General features: G+C 44.9%; 1 protein-coding gene across 1 annotated transcript in view; it reads right to left on the bottom strand.

Annotated features, from left to right (window-relative positions):
• The window catches only part of LOC144755252 (disintegrin and metalloproteinase domain-containing protein 9-like), a 929123-nt gene that overhangs the window by 499319 nt on the left and 405977 nt on the right, over positions 1-23827 (bottom strand). Inside the window, exon 10 of the mRNA XM_078643994.1 lies at positions 6937-7021. Coding sequence (XP_078500120.1) covers positions 6937-7021 — 85 coding nt within the window. The remainder of the gene's footprint in view (positions 1-6936; positions 7022-23827) is intronic.

Here is a 23827-nt window from a genome sequence, read left to right as displayed (position 1 = left end):
AGTGAGGCCGATAGATAGATAGATAGATAGATAGATAGATAGATAGATAGATAGATAGATAGATAGAGTGAGGGCGATAGATAGAGTCAGGGCGATAGATAGAGTGAGGGTGATAGATAGACAGATAGAGTGAGGGCGATAGGTAGATGGACAGATAGAGTGAAGGCGAAAGATAGATAGAGTAAGGGCGGTAGATAGAGTGAGGGTGATAGATAGATAGAGTGAGGGTGATAGATAGATCGACAGATAGAGTGAGGGCGATAGATAGATAGAGTGAAGGCGATAGATAGATATTGTGAGGGCGATAGATAGATAGATAGATAGATAGAGAGATAGATAGATAGATAGAGTGAGGGCGATAGATAGAGTGAGGGCGATAGATAGAGAGAGAGAGGGTGATAGATAGATAGAGTGAGGGCGATAGATAGATTGATAGAGTGAGGGCGATAGATAGATAGATTGATAGAGTGAGGGCGATAGATAGATAGATTGATAGAGTGAGGGCGATAGATAGAGTGAGGGCGATAGAGTGAGGGGCGATAGATAGATAGAGTACGGGGGATAGAGTGAGGGCGATAGATAGATAGATAGATAGATAGATAGATAGATAGATAGATAGATAAATAGATAGATAGATAGATAGATAGATAGAGTGAGGGCGATAGATAGAGTCAGGGCGATAGATAGAGTGAGTGCGATAGATAGACAGATAGAGTGAGGGCGATAGGTAGATGGACAGATAGAGTGAAGGCGATAGATAGATAGAGTAAGGGCGGTAGATAGAGTGAGGGTGATAGATAGATAGAGAGAGGGTGATAGATAGATGGACAGATAGAGTGAGGGCGATAGATAGATAGAGTGAAGGTGATAGATAGATAGATAGAGTGAGGGCGATAGATAGATAGATAGATAGAGTGAGGGCGATAGATAGAGTCAGGGCGATAGATAGAGTGAGGGTGATAGATAGACAGATAGAGTGAGGGCGATAGGTAGATGGACAGATAGAGTGAAGGCGATAGATAGATAGAGTAAGGGCGGTAGATAGAGTGAGGGTGATAGATAGATAGAGTGAGGGTGATAGATAGATGGACAGATAGAGTGAGGGCGATAGATAGATAGAGTGAAGGCGATAGATAGATAGATAGAGTGAGGGCGATAGATAGATAGATAGATAGATAGATAGATAGATAGATAGATAGATAGATAGATAGATAGATAGATAGATAGATAGATAGATAGATAGATAGATAGATAGATAGATAGAAAGATAGATAGATAGATAGAGTGAGGGCGATAGATAGAGTGAGGGCGATAGATAGAGAGAGAGAGGGTGATAGAGAGATAGAGTGAGGGCGATAGATAGATTGATAGAGTGAGGGCGATAGATAGATAGATTGATAGAGTGAGGGCGATAGATAGATAGATTGATAGAGTGAGGGCGATAGAGTGAGGGGCGATAGATAGATAGAGTACGGGGGATAGAGTGAGGGCGATAGATAGATAGATAGATAGATAGATAGATAGATAGATAGATAGATAGATAGATAGATAGATATAGTGAGGGCGATAGAGTGAGGGCGATAGATAGCTAGAGTGAGGGCGATAGATAGATAGATAGAGTGAGGGCGATAGATTCAGGGCGATAGATAGAGTGAGTGCGATAGATAGACAGATAGAGTGAGGGCGATAGGTAGATGGACAGATAGAGTGAAGGCGATAGATAGATAGAGTAAGGGCGGTAGATAGAGTGAGGGTGATAGATAGATAGAGTGAGGGTGATAGATAGATGGACAGATAGAGTGAGGGCGATAGATAGATAGAGTGAAGGCGATAGATAGATAGATAGATAGAGTGAGGGCGATAGATAGATAGATAGATAGATAGATAGATAGATAGATAGATAGATAGATAGATAGATAGATAGATAGAGTGAGGGCGATAGATAGAGTCAGGGCGATAGATAGAGTGAGGGTGATAGATAGATAGAGTGAGGGTTATAGATAGATGGACAGATAGAGTGAGGGTGATAGATAGATAGAGTGAGGGCGATAGATAGAGTGAGGGCAATAGATAGATAGATTGATAGAGTGAGGGCGAACAATAGATAAATTGATAGAGTGAGGGCGATAGATAGAGTGAGGGCAATAGATAGATAGAGTGAGGGTGATAGATGGAGTGAGGGCGACAGATAGATAGAGTGAGGGTGAAAGATAGATAGATAGATAGATAGATAGATAGATAGATAGATCGATAGATAGATAGATAGATAGATAGATAGATACATAGATAGATAGATAGAGTGAGGGTAATAGATAGAGTGAGGGCGATAGATAGATAGAGTGAGGGCCATAGATAGATAGATTGTGTGTGTGGGGGGGGTTGTGTGTGTGGGGTTGTGTGTGTGGGGGGTTGTGTGTATGTGTGGGGTGTGTGTGGGGTGTGTATGTGGGTGTGTGTGTGGGGGGGTTGTGTGTGGGGGTAGGGGGGTGGGTGTGTGTGGGTGTGTGTGTGTGGGGTGTGTGTGTGTGGGGTGTGTGTGTGTGGGTGTGTGTGTGGGGGGGGGTTGTGTGTGGGGGGTTTTGTGTGTGGGGGTGTGTGGTGGTGGGGGTGTGTCTGTGTGTGTGGGGGGTTGTGTGCGTGTGGGGTGTGTGTGGGGGGGGAGTGCGTGGGTACGAACACACAAGTACTGTATAACTAGCACATTGACCCATTGCCAGGAACGCAGAATGGTAGATGTGCTGTCAGTGGAATCACACTGAGAAGAAAGAAAAAATAAAACGGCAATTGTGGTCTGGTAGGACTAGTGCACAACTGTTGTCAGTGGAATCACACTGAAAAGAAAGAAAAAATAAAACGGCAATTGTGGTCTGGTAGGACTAGTGCACAACTGTTGTCAGTAGAATCACACTGAAAAGAAAGACAAAATAAAACGGCAATTGTGGTCTGGTAGGACTAGTGCACAACTGTTGTCAGTGGAATCACACTGAAAAGAAAGAAAAAATAAAACGGCAATTGTGCTCTGGTAGGACTAGTGCACAACTGTTGTCAGTGGAATCACACTGAAAAGAAAGAAAAAATAAAACGGCAATTGTGCTCTGGTAGGACTAGTGCATAAGTGTTGTCAGTGGAATCATACTGAAAAGAAAGAGAAGGAAAGAGAGACTTGGAGATAAACAAGCAGGAAGCAGAGCCAGACAATGTAGTTTACCCATGTATTATGGAGTGGATGTATGTGGTTCCAGTAATGACGTTAAGAGACCGCCAGAAAGAAATGTATTCTTTACAAGCATTTGAATTGGCTCTTATTTCAAGTTTTGGTTGAAGGGGCTCTGGCATGGAATAAACATCACACAGTTGCTGTAACACATCATGAAGCATAGCCCACAACTTAGGTCTGACAACCAGCAGCTTCACAAGCAGAATGCTTCAATAATAGTTACATGAACCCACACATTAAACTTGCCAGAGCATAATAAAGAGAGAACTATACTTCCATGTAAATTGTTTTATGTAACTTGCATCCAAGCGACAGCCAAACTTCGAATCTAAAATCACAATCTATCCACTGAAGAGGCATGGATGTCAGAAAAGTTTTGAATAAAGATAAATAAAGAGACCTCCATGACAAGATGTTTCAAACTGCAGCAACACCAGGCAAGGGCATGTGCACTTTATAAATCCTGATTGATTTGATTGATTAAACGTGGGAGTCTAACTGCCGCCAAAGTCTTTTAAGTAATTTTTGGCACCAGAGTGCTGTGTGCATGGGAAAGTGAACACTTTGGAGGTCGCTGCTAGAAATACCACTGGGAGAAACGTAATAATGTGCTGCACTGTGTCCAATGAGAAGGCAAACAATGTCACACAAATAGAGAGGCAGACCATCTACCCTTGTGATGGAGGCAGAGAGTGCAGGCAGGCCCCACCAGAGGTCACGTGCACTCTATAGCTGATTAAGCAACGTGTGTATGCAAACTCCCCTGAGCCAATGCAAGAAAGGGCTGTTTGGGGGGACCGCCGTGAAGCCGGACAGGCCAGTTAAAAGTACCGAATGTGACCGGGATAAACACAGCAAGGATTGTTTAAACAAATTGCTGCGTGATTTTTAAAACTTCACTCTAGTACAGCCTGTTGCTGGATGCAAGGTTGGAAATGGATACTCGAGAGCAAACAGTTTGGGCAACGATAAGCCGGGGCTGTTAGTGACTGCGGGGAGTGAGACACAGAAAGAACAAGGGGTTGGCAGTCTGGAGAGAGGCACAGAGATAGAGACCATTACATTTAGAAAGTCAAAGAGAAAATAAATTGTTAAAGGCGGACAGAGAGGCAAATGCAGGGTTGAAACAGGGAGAAAGGCAGGTGAAAAGGTTTTGGGCGATTAGACAAAAGAGGAGATTAGAAAATAAAATAAAGTGGGAACATTCTGGGGGTAGAGTGGGTAGAGAAACAGGTGTAGGAGAAAGAGAAAAGAAAATAGCAGAGGTGAGGCTGGTGAATGGGATATACATAGATAGAGAACGATAGACAGGAGGGAATAAAGTGGAAGGAAGAAATGAGGGTTGACAGCAGAAAAACACAGAAGTGAAGATAGTGGGAGAGAAAAGGAGATAATGAGAGAGGTGAGAAAGGATCAATAGACATTAAAAACTGAGGAAAAGAGAGAAAGAGGTCGAATAGGGAGAGAGGAGAGAAATATTAGAAGATGTAGCGATGGAGAGCAGGTCTACAGTCAGTTTCAGATAGTTCAGCTGTAAACTGTGATTGCTCAGCTGCCCATATTTTGCTTTGAAGTACATTGGAAGAGAGAAATGTTCTGGTGGTTCACGAAAGAAACAAAAAGTTAGGTTTTTATGACAACCAAGTCCACTCTTCCAGTGCAGAGGCATGTAGTTTGCGGAATCACCACTAGTGGTGGGGGGACCGGATGGACATTTGTTGGAGAGCTGTCTTGCGTGGTACCAGTATTTTGTTTCCTGCGGAAAATACATGCAAGCCTTTTCAAGGTGAGCATGCATGGAAGGGCAGGGTGGAATCTAAAGAAACACAGTTCACCCCTTGCATTTGGATTGTCTTCTCTTAAGCCGCCGATTTGGGAATGAGCAGCACGACTTTGCCAGAGAGCTACTGGTGACTCCTGATCGACCTATAGGAGATCCCTACTGTATGCGTTGGTAATATTGAAACCTGTTTACCCTATATCACCGCCTTCGATGCAATAAATGGTTGCGGGGGCGCGGATCTGTATGCTGCTTTTTGAGGAGACTGCTCGTAGAGAAGGAAGGCGGGGAGAGATGCCTCAACGGCTGCATCAGCTCCCTGTTCCCATGGCTAGCCAGGGCTCGGATCTGCCTCCAGGCAGCGCTAGCACCAGAGAAAACGAGCCAGCTCACAGGAGGAAAGGCAAACAAACTGGCATCAGGGTGTGAGGCACTAACATGAAAAACAAGCTCTCAACATTGCGTGGTGGGGCGGGGAAGCGGCGTCCTTTGAAGTCAGCAAGTAGTCATTTCGCTGAGCAAACTTAAAATAAAAAACTAAATAAAATAATTAACGAACGTGCACACATGGTACTTTGTAGAAAAACAGGGTGCAGATGGAAAAAAGTTACAATACTTGGGAACATAAATGGTTTGATTGCTTTGAATAGAAATGCCCACGGCCAAGAGAATCTTCGATGCAATAAATGGTTGCGGGGGCTCGGATCTGTATGCTGCTGTTTGAGGAGACTGCTCGTAGTGAAGGCAGGCGGGGAGAGGATTCCTTTGAAGTCTGATGGGGGGGCGGGGGAGTGAGGGAGCGGATTCCTTTGAAGTCTGATGCCGAGGCTCAGATAAATGGTGTGCGATGTGGCTGGTGATGTGCATGCGCCTGGCTCACATGAACTGTACCTAATCCGCAGTTTGGGTAGACTTTTGAAAGCCTTAGTATAATCTCGCCAAACAAGCACTGCTAAAGCAATGCCTGAGGCTCGCCTTAAAAAGGTATGAAAGTTTGAGTGGCAGAGTGGCAGTATGAGTTTCTGTGAGGAGTGGTGTTGTGAGTGAATGTTGTTGAGTAGTGCTAAGAGTGATTTTGACGATTGTTCCATATATGGGTGAGTGTAATTGTCATGGCTGTGGATGAGTGGTGCTTTAAGTGAATGAGCAGTGTTTTGAGTTGTGGAGAAAGTGGAGCTCTGGGCTGGTGTGTGGTAATTCCTAGCAATGATTGTGAGTGGTGAAAAAAATGTGAATGTGTCTCTTGTAGTACAACCATGATCTGTCCCCTGCTGTCACCCAACAAAATAGATAGTTATGCACAACCCACTGCATTACAAATGCAAATTCAAGAGAATAGCATTTCAATGAAGAATCTAGGGTAATAAAATGGCTAGTACAATGCCAGCATAGCAGCAGTACATTTTAAGCAAACCTTCATTATCATGTCAGAATAACGAGTAAAGGGTTATGGGATTTGCAGTATATTGCCTGAGAAGTCTCAGTAACGTCAGAGGTTCCAAATACAATTTCAAGTCACCCACTTTACTGTCAGATGGCCCCCAGGTCAAGGAGTTGTGACCTCAGTGGAATGTAATTGGACTCTCAATACAGTGAGGAGGAATATGAAGTACAATCGAAGGGAGCACTGTACAATGGTACCCTTGTTGATAGCATAAGGGGCCCTCGGGCGAGGTCAGGAGACAGTCTGAAGAGCTGGGACTGGAGGAAGTCAGGAATGGGCAGTGCAGATGCAGAGAAAAGAGCAGAAAAATATACAGGGGGCATTTGTAGGGAGGTTGGGAATGGTTAGTGTGGGAACTAGGGAGTCTGGGCACAATATTAGTAGTTATTTCAGCAATAGGTGAATGATTTATGATCGTTTTGGTTCCGGTTGGCAGTGGCTATGGAATAAACATTATGTTTGACAGTCTAAATATATCTACAATGAGGGTCTTACGGCGCTTATGGAGCTTCCAATAGTTGGTGAGCAGACAGTGCCAACGTACGCCATTCCAAGCACACCATTATAGGAACCTCGGCCTCTGCAAGAAAAAAACACATAGCATGAATAAGGCAGATCCTTATGTAGCTCTAGGTCATCCCTGTTGCACTCAATGGAGATGCTGACCACACGGATTAGCCTAGTTCTCCTTAGGCCCAAGCAGGACAAGAAGGATGCAATTTGCATGGTAAAGAAGAGGGAGCTCCCACATGTGTGTGTGTACTCTGCTCAATTGGTTTGGAAGAAGCAATCAGTAAAGCACCTCAAATTCGTCTTTGGACAGCAAAGAGACTCATCTTTCACTGCAACAGACCTCATGGAGAACAAAAATGCTTATTACAGAGCAGTATCCATGAGCAGTATGAACACATCATGAAATGGGATCCTTTGTGGGATGATTCATTCTGCCAAAACTCCAAAAGGTGTCTGAATTACACACAGAACACAAAGTCATCAAGGGTAAAAGAATCTCTGATAGCCTATCTATTTCATTATCTGGGCCGGAGTCCACCCTGGGCATCTTTTGCCTCTCTTCTGGTCAAGGAGATGTTTGACTCCCTGAGGACCCACACCCATTATCCGTTTTCCATCAGCTACCATCACACCTTAAGGCCTGTGTGACTTTTGTTGGAAAATGGCCCTCTTTGAAGGGACACCCCATACTTTTTGACTTCCTACTCTAATTTTTCTGACCTCTTTTTTGTTGGCTTTAGGACTCTGTGCAATCTACCACTGCTAACGGGAAACAACCTTTACAACACAGTCATTACATCGCAACATCCTTTACATCACATGTCATTACAACGCAGCCATTACATTGCATGTCACTACAACGCATGTCACTACAATGCATGTCACTACAACGCAGGCATTACATTGCAAGTCATTACAACGCATACCATTACAACGCATAGTACCCTTATACTATCCAACACTTACCCTACTGTTGCACTCACTGGAGTTAGAATAGTACTTTTTACCCCTACACTATCCAACACTTACCCTACTGTTGCACTCTCAGGAGTCAGAATAGTAATTTTTACCCCTACACTATTCAACACTTACCCTTTTGTTGCACTCACTGATGTAGAATAGTAATTATTACCCTTATACTATCCAACACTTACCTTAAATGCAATGTATTGGTATGCATTGTAATGGTATGAGATGTAAAGGTATAATGCGATGTGTTGGAATGTGTTCCACAAGTAGTTTCTGAAAATGCAATGTAATGGCATGCTATGTAAAAATGCGTTGTAAAGGATGTTACGATGTAAAAACTGCGTTATAAAGGCATGCATTGTAAATGTGTGCCTTGTAACGTCATATATTCCTTCTAACCACCAGTGCTAATGAGTGCGAGGCTCTCCCCCTAAAACATGGTAACATTAGCTCATACCGAATTGTCATATTTAATTTACATATAAGTCCCTAGTAAAGTGTACTACATGTGCACAAGGTTTGTAAACTAAATGATACTAATGGGCCCGCAGCACTGCTTGTAGCCCCTGACCATGTCTCAGGCCTGTCACTGCATGGCCTGTGTGTGCAGTTTACTGCCACTTTGACTTGGCATTTGAAAACTACTTGCCAAGCCGTAAACACCCCTTTTATAACACATAGGTTACCCCTAAAGTAGGCCCTGAGCAGCCCAATAGACAAGGTGCTGTGTAAGTAAAGGGTAGGGCATGTACTTTTATGTTTTGCATGTCCTGGTAGTGACAAATGGCCTATTTTGTTTTTCACTACTTTGAGGCCTATTCCTCTCATAGGTTAACATTGGAAATTCCCTTATACACTTTAAGAGGTAATTCTTGACCAGAAAAGGCTAGCTTTTTCATGTTTAGTATTTTTAGTAAGACAATGATAAATCCTCCTTACTGGTGAAGTTGAATTTCACGTTACTGTTTTAGAAATGGCACTTTTAGAAAGTGTACAAGAATAATGTCGCTTAACTCAGCGACATCCCCTTGGGCACAGCCGAAAGCCGGCAGGCCACAGGTTGCAAAAAGTTTCACTTAAGTTTTAAGAAAGATAGAAGTTGATCAAATGTTCATTCGTAGATTAGTGTATACATAAAACTTGAATGTTTCATATCCAAATGAAATCAATTGGCTATCATCAAATCCATATGTCCAAATTTCTACATATCTCCCGATGCATGTCAGGCAGGTCGCCCTTCATCAGGGGAAGTATTTACAAATTTAAGCAGCAGAGAATATCAATAGAATACCTCCAAAAAATTTGGAGACATCGCCCACCACCAATATTACCTGGTTTCATGATAATATACAAAGAATTCTGAATGAATGTCACCACATATTGAGGAAAAAGTGTGATGATGGATTATATAACACAATATAACCCGAAGTGTGAGTGATGCGTGACGAAATAAGAAGGTGAAATGAATCGGTGCAACCGCGTCAGAAGGAAAGTGCACGCAAAAGAGTGATCGCTAGAGCAATGCCTGACAAGTTTGTGAAAATCAAAATATAAATCGAGCTTAATAAAGAACATGGGCTTTAAAGAACTGTAGTGAGGTGCTTGAAAAGAGTGGACTGTTAACAATCCGTACCGGCTTTAACGTTCGCGTAAACCATGCTGTGCGTTTAGAATGTGGACATTTCTGTGTGCTTACAACTCTGTGTGCTTTGCAGCCTATCTCCAATACATGTCTGGGCTGGGTGACAGTTCCCCTTTTTGCATTCCCTCCAGACAGCCATAAACACAGGGCGGCTAGGTGTGGCTGAGTGCTCATCTACATACGTTTGCATTCTGATGGCCCTTCTTGGGCAGACTGGTGGAAGGGGCTCACATGTACACTTCAAAAGGTAGTGGCCTAAACTCACACAAAGGACTGATTACCCCCCACTGAAAGCCTGGCAGAAAGGACTGGGTTGGAAGGGATCTTTGTGCACTTTAGAGAGCTCTGGTCTTTGACCCCATCAAATCAGACACTTTTGAACATGCATCCAGACTTTGCTGGCGCTACATATGCATATTGCCAGAAGGACTGCTATGCTGCCAGGAGGGACTGCTACTTGGCAAACTGCTCTTATATGTTGGCCTGCTGCTTGTTGAGCTGCAGGAGGGACTGCCACTGTGCTGCCTACCTTGCTGTGCTGACCTGCTGCCTGCTTCCTCTGTCAAATCCATCAGGTCCATCAAAGACTTCTCTCCCTGACTTTTTATTATTCTGCTGCAGGAGCCACTCCCAGTGCTATACTCTGCCTCAGGAAGGACTTCACTATAAACAGACAAGCGCCACACTTCACTGGCGTACAGCGCTTTCTATGTGCTGCAAGTATTCAGTTCAGCAGCAATCACTGAATAAAAGTACTGCCTTGGCCCCGAGCCGGCGCTAACGATTCGAGGGAAGCCTTTCCAGTGCAGTCCTGCATTGCCATAACAACCAAGCTTCCCTGGAAGTGGCGCATCTGCCAGAGCCATGCTATGTGCCACAGTGGAGATCAGAGGAGATCAGTGGAACTTTGCTGAACCTGCTGCGACTGCCCGAGACCTGCCCTCCACGGCCCCATGCAGCACCGCTCTCCCCACATGTGGGCCCCGAGTGTCATGAGGACTGCTCCTGCACCGAGAAGTACTGTGTCCACCCAGGGCCGCATGGCAGCCCAATAACTTGTGCACCTGGGCCCGAGAGACCTGTGCCTAATTCTTGGTTTGGAGGTACCTGGGAGCCTGCTCCGCACGAGGCACATACCTTTTGCAACAAGCATTAATCATGAGTGCTCTGCCAGCACTCTCCATGGAATACTACTGTAATTACCCAAAGAGAAGCAACCTTATTTCTGTCAGCACTGTCATTTTATATGCATACTTGAAAACTTTATAGGTTGAAAAGCATACACTATATTTTTATCATTTTGGTCTTATGTTGATCCTAATACAAACAGCTATTTTTTATAAACCTGTGTGGAGTCGTTTTGTATTATATTTTAGTTGCAGCACAGAGCTACATCTCCAAGTGCCTTTCCACATTACAGCATATTGCGAGCCCCACAGTAACCATGTTGTTCCTGCTTACATTTCACATGCTTTATTTTATCTTGCAGTCCATATAAGTATTTGCTTTTTCCAGGATTTTGTTACTTTTTTTTCAGGCAGCATATTACTCTTATCTCTCTCCTATATAACCTATTTCCCATTGATTCTTTCTCCAGTGTGGCAAGGTCGTACCAATGGCAATAGCGCTATACAAAATATGATCACTCCACTGCAAATAACAAAACAAAAGTAAAAACATTGTCATTTTCAACTCCAACAGCTCTAACTTTAACAAATGTGAGACCTATTGTATTGCAAATGTTTGTTATTGGATGTCAATAGTTGAGTTCAGGCTTCCTCTTTTGTTTGCAGTCTAAGAACATGAAGCCAGCTCAGTTTCCACATGCCTAATTAAAACATTAATAAAATATGGGACTTTTATTCCTTCCCTTACCCTACACAATGACAGTGGTGGCTGGTGTGCAGTGGTCCTCGTGCTTCCCATAGGGCTCTATTTGAAGTCAGGAGAAGGCTGCGGTTGACCCTCCTCTACTATATCCTACCTGCTGATGGGACAGGTGGTCAGCTCTTTCAGAAGACATAGTGCACCGCCTGAGGCAGGAGAAACATTCCAACTATGAAGAGTATATCTCTGAAGGGCATATAAGTCATGTATGCCTCTCAGTTCGGTGAAGCCCTCTGAGCCACCGTACCCTGTATTGTACACACCTTGTGCAGTCAATAGAAAGGCCACAGATTAGACAGCAAACATCAGTATTGTCTATTTTCGCGTATACATCTGAAAGCTGCTGACAGTTCAGCCATGATGCACGCCCATGGGTGACAAACAGCCTGGCCACCTGTAACCAGTCTATGTATTAGAGTGATGAACACCACTGGGAGAAGGTTCCCTTGCAGACACTGTTCTTCCTTGGCATATTTTGGGATGAGTAGGTATTGTGGTAGAAATCTCTGCCACTATTGGCTAAACAACTGATCTTTCACACAACAGAAAAACATAACATTCCTTCAGGACAAAGGAAAAATAAATATTACTGCCCTTGCCTAGCATTGAGGAGTGGAAGGATGCCTGTGACCTGTCAGAGACCAAGCCCACTGACCAGGAACGACTACCCATATGAAGGGATACAAAGAACAGATTTTAGGAGCAAAATGAGAACAATATCTTAACTCTGTGCCAAAAGTGGAGAAGGGAACTTTCAGCAGGAGGTTGGAATTTAGGAAGAGCACTGGGGGGGGGGGGGGCAGGAGGGGGCAGGGGGGGGGCAGTGTGGAATGTAAAAAGGGAACAACAGTTACAAAAAACTTAAAAACGGAATGCAATTTAGTAAACCAGGATATTGGGTGAACATATAGGCAGCAACTAAGCAGTTTAGTATGTGAGATAGTTCGATTTGTGCTGCCTCCCACCACTCAGGACGATGCTGTCTTGACCTCTCCGTCTGATTCCAATCAATCAATCAATCAATCAATCACAGTATTTATATAGCGCACTACTCACCCGGAGGGTCTCAAGGCGCTAGGGGGGGTCCGCTACTGCTCGAACAGCGAGGTCTTGAGCTGCTTCCTGAAGGCGAGGTGGTCCTGGGTCAGGCGGAGGTGGGTCGGGAGGGAGTTCCAAGTCTTGGCGGCCAGGTAGGAGAAGGATCTTCCTCCTGTGGTGGCTCTTCGGATCCGGGGGACAGCGGTGAGGGCGTGGCTGGTCGATCGAAGATGGCGTGTGGGAGCGTAGAAGTTGAGGCGGCTGTTGAGGTATGCTGGTCCTTGGTTGTGCAGGGCTTTGTGTGCGTGGGTGAGGAGACGGAAGGTGATTCTATTGTTGACCGGGAGCCAGTGCAGATCTCTCAGGTGTCCGGAGATGTGGCTGCGACGGGGGATGTCCAGGATGAGTCGTGCTGAGGCGTTCTGGATCCGCTGGAGTCTCTTCTGGAGTTTGGCGGTGGTTCCGGCGTAGAGGGAGTTGCCGTAGTCCAGCCGGCTGGTGACGAGGGCCTGGGTGACCGTCTTCCTGGTCTCGGTGGGGATCCACCGGAAGATCTTACGTAGCATGCGCAGGATGTTGAAGCACGACGAGGAGACGGCGTTGACTTGTCTGGTCATGGAGAGGGAGGAGTCCAGGATGAAGCCTAGGTTGCGTGCGTTGTCTGTTGGTTTGGGTGCGCTGCCCAGGGCGGGGGGCCACCAGGAGTCGTCCCAGGCGGAGGGTGAAGATCCCAGGATGAGGACTTCCGTCTTGCCCGAGTTCAGTTTCAGACGGCTGGTCATCATCCACTTGGCTACGTCTGTCATCCCTCCATGTAGGTTGGTTCTGGCAGTGGCGGGGTCGTTGGTGAGGGAGAGGATCAGCTGGGTGTCGTCGGCGTAGGAGATGATGTTGAGGTTGTATTGGCGTGCGATGTCTCCGAGGGGACTCATGTAGACGTTAAAGAGGGTTGGGCTGAGCGAGGAGCCTTGAGGGACGCCGCAGATCGGTAAGCAAATTATGTCCTGAATTAGGGTGACACCTCCCTCAAGAACATTATAGATTGTTTCGAATCTGGTCTTTTGAGTTATAGCCTAATGCATTCCAGGCGTAGGAGTGTTAGTTTGACTTTAGTGTATTAATTAGACTAGCACCGCTGAAATCTTAGCTGTAGCTGAAGAGTTCAGGACTCAGAACTTCTCCCGTAATCAACTGTTCAGGACTGGAGACGGTATCTGTAATTACCTGTCAGAGCCGGAGATGGTATCCATAATCACCTATTCAGGACTAAAGATGGTGTCTGTAACCATCTGTTCAGGACAAGAGACAGTATCTGTAATCACCTGTACATGACTAGAGAAAGAATCCAGAATCACCTATTCAGGACTGGAGATGGTATCCATAATGACCTGTTCAGGACTAGAAACAGTATCTGTATTCACCTGCTCAGGACCAGAGACAGTACCTGTAATCACTTGTTCAGAACTGGAGACGGTGTCCATAATCACCTCTTCAGGACTAGAGAGGGTATTTGTAATCACCTGTTCAGGACTGGAGATGGTGTCCATAATCCCCTGTTCAGGACTAGAGATGGCATCTGTGATCACCTGTTCAGAACTAGAGATGGTATCTGTAATCACTTGCTCAGGACTAGAAACAGTATCCATAATCACCTGTTCAGGACAAGACACAATCAATCAATCAATCAATCAATCAATCAATCAGAGCATTTGTATAGCGCACTACTCACCCGGAGGGTCTCAAGGCGCTGGGGGGGGGGGGGGGGGTCCGCTACTGCTCGAACAGCCAGGTCTTGAGCTGCTTCCTGAAGGCGAGGTGGTCCTGGGTCAGGCGGAGGTGGGTCGGAAGGGAGTTTCAAGTCTTGGCGGCCAGGTAGGAGAAGGACCTTCCTCCTGTGGTGGCTCTTTGGATGCGGGGGACGGCGGCAAGGGCGTGGCTGGTCGATCGAAGCTGGCGCGTGGGAGCGTAGAAGTTGAGGCGGCTGTTGAGGTATCCTGGTCCTTGGTTGTGTAGGGCTTTGTGTGCGTGGGTGAGGAGCCGGAAGGTGATTCTCTTGTTGACCGGGAGCCAGTGCAGGTCTCTCAGGTGTCCGGAGATGTGGCTGCGGCGGGGGATGTCCAGGATGAGTCGTGCTGAGGTGTCCTGAATCCGCTGGAGTCTCTTCTGGAGTTTGGCGGTGGTTCCGGCGTAGAGGGAGTTACCGTAGTCCAGGCGGCTGGTGACGAGGGCCTGGGTGACCGTCTTCCTGGTCTCGGTGGGGATCCATCGGAAGATCTTGCGTAGCATTCGACACAGTATCCATAATCAACTGTTCAGGACTAGAGACGGTATCTGTAATCTCAGGTTCAGGACTGGAGACGGTGTCCATAATCACCTGCTCAGGACTGGAGACAGTATCTGTAATCACTTGCTCAGGACTAGAAACAGTATCCGTAATCACCTGTTCAGGACAAGAGATGGTATCTGTAATCACCTTTTCAGGGCCGGAGACGCGATCCGTAATCACTTGTTCAGTACTAGAGATGGTATCTTTAACCACCTGTTGAGGGCCGTAGATGGTATCCGTGATCACCTGTTCAGGACTGGAGACGGTATCTGTAATCACTTGCCCAGGACTATAAATGGTATTCGTAACCACCTATTCAGGTCAAGAGACAGTATCCATACTCAACTGTTCGGGATTAGAGATGGTATCTGTAATCACCTGTTCAGGGCCGTATACGGTGTCCGTAATACCCTGTTAAGGACTAATGACAGTATCCATAATCACCTGTTCAGGACTAGAACCTGTATCTGTAATCACGTGTTCAGGACAAGAGATGGTATCTGTAATCACCTGTTCAGGGCTGGAAACGGTGTCCATAATCACCGGTGGAGGACTAGAGATGGTATTTGTAATCACCTGCTCAGGACTAGAGAGGGTATCCGTAATCACCTATTCAGGACTAGGAACGGTATGTGTAATCACCTGTTTAGGACTGGAGACAGTGTCCGTAATCACCTGTTCAGAACTAGATATGGTATCCGTAATCACCTGTTCCGGACTGGAGACTTGTTCGGGACTAGAGATGTTACCTGTAATCACCTGTTCAGGACTAGCGATGGTATTTGTAATCACCTGCTCAGGACAAGAGAGGGTATCCGTAATCACCTATTCAGGACTAGAAACGGTATGTGTAATCACCTGTTTAGGACTGGAGACAGTGCCCGTAATCACCTGTTCAGAACTAGAGATGGTATCCGTAATCACCTGTTCAGGACTGGAGACGGTGTTCAGGACTGGAGACAGTGTCCATAATAACCTGTTCGGGACTAGAGACGTTACATGTAATCTCCTGTTCAGGACTAGAGAGGGTAGTAATCACTTGCTCAGGACTAGAAACGATATCCTTAATCACTTGTTCAGGACAAGTTACAGTATCCATAATCACCTGTTCAAGACTAGAGATGGTATCTGTAATCACCTGTTCAGGGCTGGAGACAGTGTCCATAATAACCTGTTCAGGACTAGAGATGGTATCCATAACCACCTGTTTAGGACTGGAGACTGTGTCCATTATCACCTGTTCAGGACTAGAGATGGTATCTGTGATCACCTGTTCAGGACTAGAGATGGTATCTGTAATCACCTGTTCAGGACTGGAGACGGTGTCCATAATCACCTGCTCCGGACTGGAGACGGTATCTGTAATCACATGCTCAGAACTAAAAACGGTATCCTTAATATCCTGTTCAGGACAAGAGATGGTATCTGTAATCACCTTTCAGGGCCGGTGACAGGATCCGTAATCACTTGTTCAGTACTAGAGATGGTATCTGTAATCACCGGTTCAGGGCCGTAGATGGTATCCGTAATCACCTGTTCAGTAGTAGAGACGGTATCTGTAATCACTTGCTCAGGAATACAAACGGCATCCGTGATCACCTGTTCAGGACTAGAGACGGTATCTATAATCACTTGCTCAGGACTATAAATCGTATTCATAAACACCTGTTCAGGTCAAGAGACAGTATCCATACTCAACTGTTCGGGACTAGAGATGGTATCTGTAATCACATGTTCACGGCCGGATACGGTGTCCGTAATCACCTGTTCAGGACTAATGACAGTATCCATAATCACCTGTTCAGGACTGGAGACGGTGTCCATAATCACCTGTTCAGGACAAGAGATGCTATCTGTAATCACCTGTTCAGGGCCAGAGACGGTATCCGTAATCACCTGTTCAGGACAGGAAACAGTGTCCATAATCACCTGTTCAGGAGTTAAGACAGCGTCCATAATCACTTGCTCAGGACTAGAAACGGTATTCGTAATCACCTGTCCAGGACAAGAGACAGTATCCATAATCACCTATTCAGGCCTAGAAACGGTATCTGTAATCACCTGGTCAGGACTAGAGACAGTATCCATAATCACCTGTTTGTCACTAGAGACAGTATCCATAATCACCTGTTCAGGACTAGAGATTGTACCTGTAATCACCTGTGCAGGACAGGAGACGGAGTCCATAATCACCTGATCAGGAGTGGAGACGGTATCTGTAATCACCCGTTCAGGACTACAGATGGTATCTGTAATCACAGTTCAGGACTAGAGATGGTATCTGTAATCACCTGTTCAGAACTAGAGATGGTATCTGAGATCACCTTTTCAGGGCCGGAGACGGTATCCGTAATCACCCGTTGAGGACTAAAGATGTTATCTGTAACCATCTGTTCAGGACAGGAGACAGTGCCCATAATCACCTGTTCAGGAATGAAGACAGTGTCCATAATCACTTGCTCAGGACTAGAAATGGTTGCTGTAATTACCTGTTCAGGACAAGAGACAGTAGCCATAATCACCTGTTCAGGGCGGGAGATGGTATCCGTAATCACACGTTCAGGACTAGAGATGGTATTTGTAATCACCTGCTTAGGACTAGAGACGGTATCCATAATCACCTATTCAGGACTAGAAACGGTATCTGTAATCATCTGTTTAGGACTGGAGACAGTGTCCATAATCACTTGTTCCGGACTAGAGATGGTATCAGTAATCACCTGTTCAGGACTGGAGACGGTGTCCATAATAACCTGTTCAGGACTAGAGGCGGTATCTGTAATCACCTGTTCAAGACTAGAGATGGTATCTGTAATCAATTGCTTTGGACTAGAAATGGTATCCGTAATCACCTGTTCAGGACAAAAGATGGTATCTGTAATCACCTTTTCATTGCCGGAGACGGTGTCTGTAATCACCTGTTCAGGACTAGAGAGGGTAGTAATCACTTGCTCAGGACTAGAAACTGTATCCTTAATGACCTGTTCAGGACAAGTTACAGTATCCATAATCACCTGTTCAGGACTAGAGATGGTATCTCTAATCACCTGTTCAGTGCCGGAGACGGTGTCTATAATAACCTGTTCAGGACTAGAGATGGTATCCATAACCACCTGTTCAGGACTGGAGACGGTGTTCAGAAACGGAAACGGTGTCCATAATAACCTGTTCGGGACTAGAGATAGTATCTGTAATCATCTGTTCAGGACTAGAGATGGTATCTGTAATCAATTGCTCAGGACTAGAAGTGGTATCCGTAATCACCTGTTCAGGACAAGAGATGGTATCTGTAATCACCTGTTCAGGGCCAGAGACGGGATCCGTAATCACTTTTTCAGTACTAGAGATGGTATCTGTAAGCACCTCTTCAGGGCCGTAGATGGTATCCGTAATCACCTGTTCAGTACTAGAGACGATATCTGTAATCACTTGCTCAGGAATACAAACGGTATCCGTGATTACCTGTTCAGGACTAGAGACAGTAACCTTACTCAACTGTTCGGGACTAGAGATGATATCTGTAATCACCTGTTCAGGGACGGATACGGTGTCCGTAATCATCTGTTCAGTACTAATGACAGTATCCATAATCATCTGTTCAGGACTAGAAACGGTATCTGTAATCACCTGTTCAGGACAAGAGATAGTATCTGTAATCACCTGTTCAGGGCCGGAGACGGTATCTGTAATCACCTGTTGAGGACTAGAGATGTTATCTGTAACCATATGTTCAGGACAGGAGACGGTGTCCATAATCACCTGTTCAGGACTGGAGAAGGTGTCAATTATCACCTCTTCGAAACTAGAGATGGTATCTGTAATCACCTGTGCAGGACAGGAGACGGTGTCCATAATCACCTGTCCAGGACTAGAGATGGTATCTGTAATCACCTGTTCAGGACTAGAGATGGTATCCATAACCACCTGTTTAGGACTGGAGACTGTGTCCATTATCACCTGTTCAGGACTAGAGATGGTATCTGTGATCACCTGTTCAGGACTAGAGATGGTATCTGTAATCACCTGTTCAGGACTGGAGACGGTGTCCATAATCACCTGCTCCGGACTGGAGACGGTATCTGTAATCACATGCTCAGAACTAAAAACGGTATCCTTAATATCCTGTTCAGGACAAGAGATGGTATCTGTAATCACCTTTCAGGGCCGGTGACAGGATCCGTAATCACTTGTTCAGTACTAGAGATGGTATCTGTAATCACCGGTTCAGGGCCGTAGATGGTATCCGTAATCACCTGTTCAGTAGTAGAGACGGTATCTGTAATAACTTGCTCAGGAATACAAACGGCATCCGTGATCACCTGTTCAGGACTAGAGACGGTATCTATAATCACTTGCTCAGGACTATAAATCGTATTCATAAACACCTGTTCAGGTCAAGAGACAGTATCCATACTCAACTGTTCGGGACTAGAGATGGTATCTGTAATCACATGTTCACGGCCGGATACGGTGTCCGTAATCACCTGTTCAGGACTAATGACAGTATCCATAATCACCTGTTCAGGACTGGAGACGGTGTCCGTAATCACCTGTTCAGGACAGGAAACGGTGTCCATAATCACCTGTTCAGGACAAGAGATGCTATCTGTAATCACCTGTTCAGGGCCAGAGACGGTATCCGTAATCACCTGTTCAGGACAGGAAACGGTGTCCATAATCACCTGTTCAGGAGTTAAGACAGCGTCCATAATCACTTGCTCAGGACTAGAAACGGTATTCGTAATCACCTGTCCAGGACAAGAGACAGTATCCATAATCACCTATTCAGGCCTAGAAACGGTATCTGTAATCACCTGGTCAGGACTAGAGACAGTATCCATAATCACCTGTTTGCCACTAGAGACAGTATCCATAATCACCTGTTCAGGACTAGAGATTGTACCTGTAATCACCTGTGCAGGACAGGAGACGGAGTCCATAATCACCTGATCAGGAGTGGAGACGGTATCTGTAATCACCCGTTCAGGACTACAGATGGTATCTGTAATCACAGTTCAGGACTAGAGATGGTATCTGTAATCACCTGTTCAGAACTAGAGATGGTATCTGAGATCACCTTTTCAGGGCCGGAGACGGTATCCGTAATCACCCGTTGAGGACTAAAGATGTTATCTGTAACCATCTGTTCAGGACAGGAGACAGTGCCCATAATCACCTGTTCAGGAATGAAGACAGTGTCCATAATCACTTGCTCAGGACTAGAAATGGTTGCCGTAATTACCTGTTCAGGACAAGAGACAGTAGCCATAATCACCTGTTCAGGGCGGGAGATGGTATCCGTAATCACACGTTCAGGACTAGAGATGGTATTTGTAATCACCTGCTTAGGACTAGAGACGGTATCCATAATCACCTATTCAGGACTAGAAACGGTATCTGTAATCACCTGTTTAGGACTGGAGACAGTGTCCATAATCACTTGTTCCGGACTAGAGATGGTATCAGTAATCACCTGTTCAGGACTGGAGACGGTGTCCATAATAACCTGTTCAGGACTAGAGGCGGTATCTGTAATCACCTGTTCAAGACTAGAGATGGTATCTGTAATCAATTGCTTTGGACTAGAAATGGTATCCGTAATCACCTGTTCAGGACAAAAGATGGTATCTGTAATCACCTTTTCATTGCCGGAGACGGTGTCTGTAATCACCTGTTCAGGACTAGAGAGGGTAGTAATCACTTGCTCAGGACTAGAAACTGTATCCTTAATGACCTGTTCAGGACAAGTTACAGTATCCATAATCACCTGTTCAGGACTAGAGATGGTATCTCTAATCACCTGTTCAGTGCCGGAGACGGTGTCCATAATAACCTGTTCAGGACTAGAGATGGTATCCATAACCACCTGTTCAGGACTGGAGACGGTGTTCAGAAATGGAAACGGTGTCCATAATAACCTGTTCGGGACTAGAGATAGTATCTGTAATCATCTGTTCAGGACTAGAGATGGTATCTGTAATCAATTGCTCAGGACTAGAAGTGGTATCCGTAATCACCTGTTCAGGACAAGAGATGGTATCTGTAATCACCTGTTCAGGGCCAGAGACGGGATCCGTAATCACTTTTTCAGTACTAGAGATGGTATCTGTAAGCACCTGTTCAGGGCCGTAGATGGTATCCGTAATCACCTGTTCAGTACTAGAGACGATATCTGTAATCACTTGCTCAGGAATACAAACGGTATCCGTGATTACCTGTTCAGGACTAGAGACAGTAACCTTACTCAACTGTTCGGGACTAGAGATGGTATCTGTAATCACCTGTTCAGGGACGGATACGGTGTCCGTAATCATCTGTTCAGTACTAATGACAGTATCCATAATCATCTGTTCAGGACTAGAAACGGTATCTGTAATCACCTGTTCAGGACAAGAGATAGTATCTGTAATCACCTGTTCAGGGCCGGAGACGGTATCTGTTATCACCTGTTGAGGACTAGAGATGTTATCTGTAACCATATGTTCAGGACAGGAGACGGTGTCCATAATCACCTGTTCAGGACTGGAGAAGGTGTCAATTATCACCTCTTCAAGACTAGAGATGGTATCTGTAATCACCTGTGCAGGACAGGAGACGGTGTCCATAATCACCTGTCCAGGACTAGAGATGGTATCTGTAATCACCTGTTCAGGACTACAGATGGTATCCGTAATCACCTGTTCAGGACTAGAGATGGTATCCGTAATCACCTGTTCAGGACTGGAGACTGGAGACAGTGTCCTTAATCACCTGTTCAGGACTAGAGACGGTATCCATAACCACCTGTTCAGGACTAGAGACGGTATCTGTAACCATCAGCTCAGGACAGGAGACGGTATCCGTCATCACCTATTCAGGATAGTAATGGTATCTGTAATCCCCTGTTCAGGACGGGAGACAGTATCCATAATCACCTGTTTCAGTAATCACCTGTTCAGGACTAGAGACAGTATCCGTAATCACCTGTTCAGGACTGGAGGCAGTATCTGCAATCACCTGCTCAGGACTAGAGACAGTATCCATAATCACCTGGTTAGGACAAGAGACAACATCCATAATCACCTGTTCAGGACAAGAGATGGTATCTGGAATGACCTGTTCAGGGCCGGAGAAGGTACCTCTAATCCGCTGTTCAGGACTAGAGACAGTATCTGTAATCACCTGTTCAGGACTAGAGACGGTACCTGGAATCACATATTCAGGAAAGCAGACGGTATCCATTATCACCTGCTCAGGGCTTTAGATGGTATCTGTAATCACCTGCTCAGGGCCAGAGAAGGTATCTGTAATCACCTGTTCAGGACCAGTGACAGTATCTGTAATCACCTGTTCAGGACTAGAGACAGTATCCTTAACCACCAGGTATCCGTATGACAAGAGACATTATCCATAATCACCTCTTCAAGGCCGGAGATGGTATCCGTAATCACCTATTCAGGTCTAGAGATGGTATTGATGGAGCAAGGTGGCAAAACAAAATTTTGTGTACCCCTTGTGAAGTCAATGTTCCATAACGTTAACATTTACTAATGGTGTGTTGTGGTGAATTAATCAACAATAGTATCAGATGCACATACATGAACACGTGGGAATACTAATTTTGCTTCCATGAATCAATATAATTAACTAATTTGTATTGTTATTGTGATGTGAACTAATGCACAGCTTAAATATAAATAAACGCAGCATGAATGTGCTTATTGTGCACGTTATTGTGCTGAAAAGTCGTGGGATATGTAAGTATAAGACGCATTGGCTTACCTGCTAGGTAATAACTAATAGGGAAACATTAGTATGGTGGGAGGTAAACAGAAGGGCTTTAGTTCCATATATAACATGAATTTGTGTTTGTTTCTAAGATAGTTCCAAAAGTGGCCTCTGAGGCCTACAAAAACATGGTTGCTCTGGCTAACTGAGAGCAAGTGCTGGACTGCGCATGCGTGCCCAAAGCCTGCCAGCGAGAGTGAGCTGCCTGTACTCGGATGGGAAGTTCAAGGCTGCCTTGCCTGGCAGCCAGGATGTTTGCCAAAATATGGACAGTCGAGTGTTCCAAACGTGGGAAAGTGATGCGACGTTGCGAGTCAAGGAAGTGACCAGGCCAAAGACTGTCCTAAACAATACCCCTTTATAATTTCACTGATTCACCGTGAATATGATGTTGTAATGGTGAGGAGATGCTCACCCATCCCAAATTGTCCAATCAGAACCCGAATTGGTGATGTTAGATACTTTTTAGATAGATTAAGTTAGGTAATGTGTATAAAATCCCCTGATTTTGCTTAGAGGGTGTCGCTTTTTCGATTTCCTCTCGCAGTGCTGTCGGATTGCAGAACGATTCTTGGATGTAAGATACTTTGATTTATTTCTTGTTTTCTTTGCAGGACCGAAAGGATAAGATGAGGGCATTAGTTAGGGATGTTAGGAGAGAATGAATTTTGGAACTATCTATTCTTTGCTAAACTTTGAACTGATTCTTAAATAAATTACTATTTTCTGAGCTCTGAATAAAAATGATCATTTTGAAATAAAGTTTAAGATTTTAGTGAATAAAGAATTAATTAAAGCTTAAATGTCAGATATATTAAAGTTTTGCTTTTAATAAAATTAGGAAAATGGAATATTAATTGGTCCTGTAATTTTTCCTACGCCTGATTTTCTTTCTAGCAGATCCATTGCCACTATGGTGGTGTGTCTGAATAAAATTCATGTTTGTTAAACCATGGTAAATTGTATAAAACTATAGGTGTAAATAATAGCTGGTTAAATAGGTTAGACACTTCGCCAAATGTTACAGCATTACTCCTTTGTGTTTCACCAATCTTTGAAATCGAGTTAAGTGAACAGAGCAAGTATGCAGTGTTATGGGCCCTACTGGAAGAATAATTGCGTGATTGGAGATTTCAGGGAACGGTGATGCTGATTTAGAAATGATTTTTGCACTTCCGCTGTAGCAGTATCACCTGTTCAGGACATGAGACGGTATCTGTAATCATCTGTTCAGGACTAGAGAC

This window comes from Lissotriton helveticus, chromosome 5_1, assembly GCF_964261635.1.
Source record: "Lissotriton helveticus chromosome 5_1, aLisHel1.1, whole genome shotgun sequence".
Lineage (NCBI taxonomy): Eukaryota > Metazoa > Chordata > Amphibia > Caudata > Salamandridae > Lissotriton > Lissotriton helveticus.
This window is presented reverse-complemented; position numbering and strand designations above follow the sequence as displayed.